This window comes from Lolium perenne, chromosome 4, assembly GCF_019359855.2.
Source record: "Lolium perenne isolate Kyuss_39 chromosome 4, Kyuss_2.0, whole genome shotgun sequence".
NCBI lineage: Eukaryota > Viridiplantae > Streptophyta > Magnoliopsida > Poales > Poaceae > Lolium > Lolium perenne.
This window is the reverse complement of record NC_067247.2, coordinates 303,672,608-303,677,306: the sequence shown is the minus strand read 5'-3', so window position 1 is coordinate 303,677,306 and position 4,699 is coordinate 303,672,608. Positions and strand designations below refer to the sequence as shown.

The 4,699-nt window shown below is 45.8% G+C and overlaps 1 protein-coding gene across 1 annotated transcript; it reads right to left on the bottom strand.

The window, feature by feature from the left end:
* Nucleotides 1–255: 255 nt before the first annotated feature.
* Nucleotides 256–3,576, bottom strand: LOC127295995 (putative F-box/FBD/LRR-repeat protein At4g03220). The gene is made up of 3 exons (XM_051326017.2): nucleotides 2,432–3,576; nucleotides 1,782–1,964; nucleotides 256–894 (listed from the first exon to the last, which is right to left on the bottom strand). Exons 1-3 carry the CDS (start codon nucleotides 3,512–3,514, stop codon nucleotides 550–552), a joined length of 1,611 nt encoding a protein of 536 aa, XP_051181977.1. The 5' UTR covers nucleotides 3,515–3,576; the 3' UTR covers nucleotides 256–549.
* Between the last annotated feature and the right edge of the window lie 1,123 nt (nucleotides 3,577–4,699).

Here is a 4,699-nt window from a genome sequence, read left to right as displayed (position 1 = left end):
CATGTGGCCACTTATGCCAGAAGATTCCCTTCTCCAAATACATTACGAATGGAAAAATGAGCACAACTTTTACGGAATAAATGTAAATGAGATTTTATTTGCATATTTGACCTCCTCGCGAAGAGCTCATCGATATGAGTCTAATATTTAATATTTTAAAATTTATTTTGTGACCTACATCTATAGAGTTCTCTATTGTTTGCGCATGAAGTCCCTATGCCATATCCATATAGTCCTGCGATATTGCGTGCTGGATTTATTGAGTCCTTCTAATTTTATTGGTTTTACATATATGACAGCTGTAGATTCTCTTTTAATGTGGGACCGTGTCGGACCAAATCTCAAGAAACATAAGCAACAGGAACGGTTGTGATATCACTTTCGCCCCATTTTGCATGCACAAACTGCGGGTCGGGCAAACAGTGCAATTGATAAAGCCTGATCTACCAGACTCTGATGTGCACAAAGGGTGCAACTCATAGTCTGGAGAAACACAAAACGACCGCAAGGGTAAATGACAAGCTGGCGACTTAAGTCTTCTGGGACATGTCAAGTGTTCTTGGAGAAGCCGCGGTACGTGTTACCTTTCAGGAACGCTTGGTACTCAGCTAACGGTGCCACGACTTGCTTCACACGTATTTCCAGCCTGGAAAAGCTTTGAAGCATCTGGAAGAACTCCTTGGCTTTGCTTTCAGGGACTGACCCATCGAAAGCTATTGTCACCTTTTCTAACACTGTTGCCCAATCGAATAACCGTTTCATAAGAGCAGCTTCATGTTCAGTTCCTCTCAGTTCCCAGATTTGTACTTCTTGGAGGCAGTTCAGCGCGAGTTTTTGGGTTTTCCAGTTTGGTGGCTGGTCGCAAGCACAACCTGATGGGCATGCAGTTTGTGCCTGAATAAAAGGTGTATGCCAGAACAATAAGATCAGCCAATATGATTTAATGCCATGAAATAAGAATAATGGAACTAAAAATTCCAAGGCTGGCAGGATGTATAACACGTCTTTTACAAATTTAGAGAAGGGTAACAGATGGAAAACAGTTCGAAGTCAACCTATTGCAGACAATAAGATTATTCTATGCAAATACGAAGTCGAACAACAGACATTTAAATACTTACAGTCAGGTACTGTGCAATCGATTAACCATGTTGAATGAGATCTTAAGTTGTTTGCTTCAAAAAAGAGATCTTAAATTGTCCTTAGGCCATTGTTATCATCTTAATAACACAGTCTTTATAAATAAATGGCCAAAGAATAGAAGACAAAACCCAAGGAGGTATTCCGTTTCATTGTTGGGAAAAAAACTCCTCATTCATTGCCTGATAATTTTGCGCATTTCCAACAGAGTAAACTATATTTAAGAAACGAAGCATTTTACCAAGTTACTAACACCCAGTGTAACATGCTCCAAATCAAAGATGAAGCAAGGTTATGGGTCAAGGCTGGAGCAAAGGGACTTAGAGATGTGGTGCCAACAACCTGGGATGTCCACTGACACATGTAATATACCCACTGTAAACCTCTTAGGAGGCATGTAAAACTTTCTACCTTTTCAATGAAATGAAACGCAAAGATTCCTTTGCAAAAAAAACATGCTTTGTCACTGGCAGATACATAAGCCTTATATTTGCCATGCATATAATTTGGAGCAAAACATCCAGTATCAACAGTATCAAAGCATCGCCTGGAGTAGGGCTACTAGCAGGACAAGCACAGGTGTGCCAAGAAATATGAAATGCATACCAGTATCAGACAAATAGAGAAAGGGTAGTATTTACCTTGGTCTGGCCTGGTGTGTTCCGAAGTGTAAATAGCAGCATTTTTACACCAGTACACATCCCGAGGACATGAAACACACTGGCTCCAAAGGAATGTCCATTTGGACATGTATCCAGGGCCAAGTGTGTAATGTCTGGGAGCCTTGTAATGTCTTCCATCAAGTACTGCTCGTTCGTAATATCCTGTTGTAGATTCACGTGCAGACACAAAAATGGAGCATTTCTGATGGTTAGTACTTTCTAGGTGTAGATACATGCGAAGTCACAAAAAAGGATAACTTCTAACATATGGAAAGAAAATGAGGATCTTGTTTAGAAAGTAAATAACACATAATAAATGATTCTTTTATGCTAGCAAGTCCAAGCTCATGTGCTCCCTTGAATAATGAATATACTAGCACAGTCAGTGTAGTAGTTTGTAACATCATCCTAAGTTGATAACTACTCAAAGGCAGAAAAACTGAAAAAGGCACAGCCATCTCATAGGATAAAAAGCTACTATGAAAGGCAAATGAATGGGTGAATTACTGCTTCAGGGACTTTAGCTAAGAAAACAAAGTGAGAATTCCGTTGTCTGCATATGGCACATTCCTTAATTTGAACTCCAAGTTTACACAATAATGGCATAACTGACATAGAAATGAACTCACCGGCACATAGAAGAGCATGAATCTGAGACATCGGATGAGCTCGAAGCGCCGTATTAGCCTCAAACAAAAGCTATTTCGTGATCTATGGACATCTTTTCCATATACAGAAAAAGGGTATGTTGCCACACACTTCAGATTTTCCATGTTGCAAAACTGGGTGGAGCTATCATCATAGGCATCACTCCATGTGAGGATCTTCAGGTGAGGGGCGCAGATGTTTGCAACCGGTTGAATCACGCCATTAGCAAAGCAATGGATCACATTTAACATTTGGAGGGCCGGCGCAAAAACAGTGAGCTCTTGGATGCCCTGCAGATTCCTCAACTCAATTTGCAAGAGAGATGCGGAGTGAATGGTGAATTTGCCCAGACCAAGGGCGCCGTCTGCCTGCAGATGTTTTAGATCAATTTCTAGGAGAGAATCCGAGTGGATTGCAAAGTTGGCTAGACGACCCCTGGCATGGTGGACGGTGAGTTTCCGTAAGGCCGGGCAGCGTAGCGACGAGGCAGCATCACCGAGCATGCACGGACCACGCAGATCGACGCCAGCCAGGAAGAGATCGGTGAGCCCGGCGAATACGCCGAGAGGTGGCATGGCGAGGGCAAGATACCCTAGGTCGAGGCGGATCGTGGTGGCGTTCTCGAAGCAGGGAAGCTCGAGGGCGCCATTTTCCGCTTCCGCTTCCGCGGCCTCGTCCTCCGTCTGCTTCTGCCCCACCTCGTTGATGAGTTGTAGATCGCCCGAGAGGCGGGGCGCGGCGACGAGAAGCAAGGCCGTCAGGGACTCGGGGGTGGCGTCGATGACCTCGACGGCGAGGCGGCGGGTGATGAGCGCTTCATGGGACTCGAGGGCGGCGCGGATGCCTTGAGGACCAGTGGCCGGGTGGAAGCAGAGCTCCGGGAGCAGCGCCCAGAGGCGGCGCCAGTGGCGGGAGAGGACGCTGGTCTTGGCGGCGGCGGCGGCGTCGCGGAGCTTGATAAGGATTTGGATAAGAACGTCGTCGGGAAGCGCGCTGAGGCGGTCCTCGCCGGGCGGAAGCCGGGGCGGCGCGGCGATCTCCCCGTCGATGTGCTCCATGTCCATGGGGGGTTCGATTTGGGCCGTCTTACATTTCAGTTCACGCCGGCGAAATGGTAATGGTATGGTCGGAGTCTGGACTCTGGAGTCGCAGTCGATTCGCACATAGTCACAGATGCTGAGGAGCAGATGGGCCGAGATTGCTGAGTTGGCCCGTTTAGCACCAGATAACAGGATCTATTTCACCCACTGGGCCTGTAGATTGGGTTAACACCGGCGACTTGTGTTCTATTTTTTTTAAATTTTCAAAATATATAAATAAACCATCAAGCCGCCTCATTAAAAACGTCTCAGTCCCCTCAGGTGCCCTAGTGAGAAAAAAAGTGCGTCTGGAACTTGCTGGCCCCCAGTTAAATTACCCTGACATCGTTCAGAAGGGAAGGCAGAAGAAAACTAGGGAGCTCATCGACCCAATTACAAGGGAATTTACTAGAAAACCAAAACTAGCTATCTCGTGAGCAACCCTATTCGCATCCCTGGGACAGTATCTAAAGGAAACCTGCCCAATCAAAGTGGCTATATCAACACAGTCAACAAAAACAGCAGCTGATTCATCAAACCACGTTGATTCCCCAGTACAAGCTTCAATGATCTCCATCGAATCAGATTCTGCCACAATGTGGGAACATCCCATACGATTAGCCAAGTCCAGCCCTTCCTTCATTGCCCTTGCTTCAGCATCCTTAGCCGAGGGAATATGGGGAAGAAAAAGGGAGTAAGCCGCGATGAACTTTCCATAATTGTCACGCAGAACAGCTCCCACCAAACCAGTCAGAGAATCATAGTGAAATGACCCATCAACATTAACTTTAATTTGCCGTACATCAGGTTTGGACCACTTCTCTCCTCCTGAGATTTTCTTTTGCACTTTAGCCGAATTTGCCGCAATCGCAAGCATAGACATTTTGCAGTGAGACATGGATGGCACCACGTCCTCATGAGTTTTACGGCGGCGAATCCACCCGATGTACCAGCATGTGATAACAATCGTCTCCTTAAGGCCAAAATCAAAACCAGAATAAGGAACACTTTCCATCTTGAGTAAATGCTCTAGGACAGCAGACCTAGCGCGATCGATCACCAAAGCTTCCTCAATAATATCAGATAGTCCCAAATCAAACCACATGGCGCAAGCCGGCTGGCACTTAAAGAGGAGATGCATAATGTCTTCTGGGGATTGGGAGCAGATCG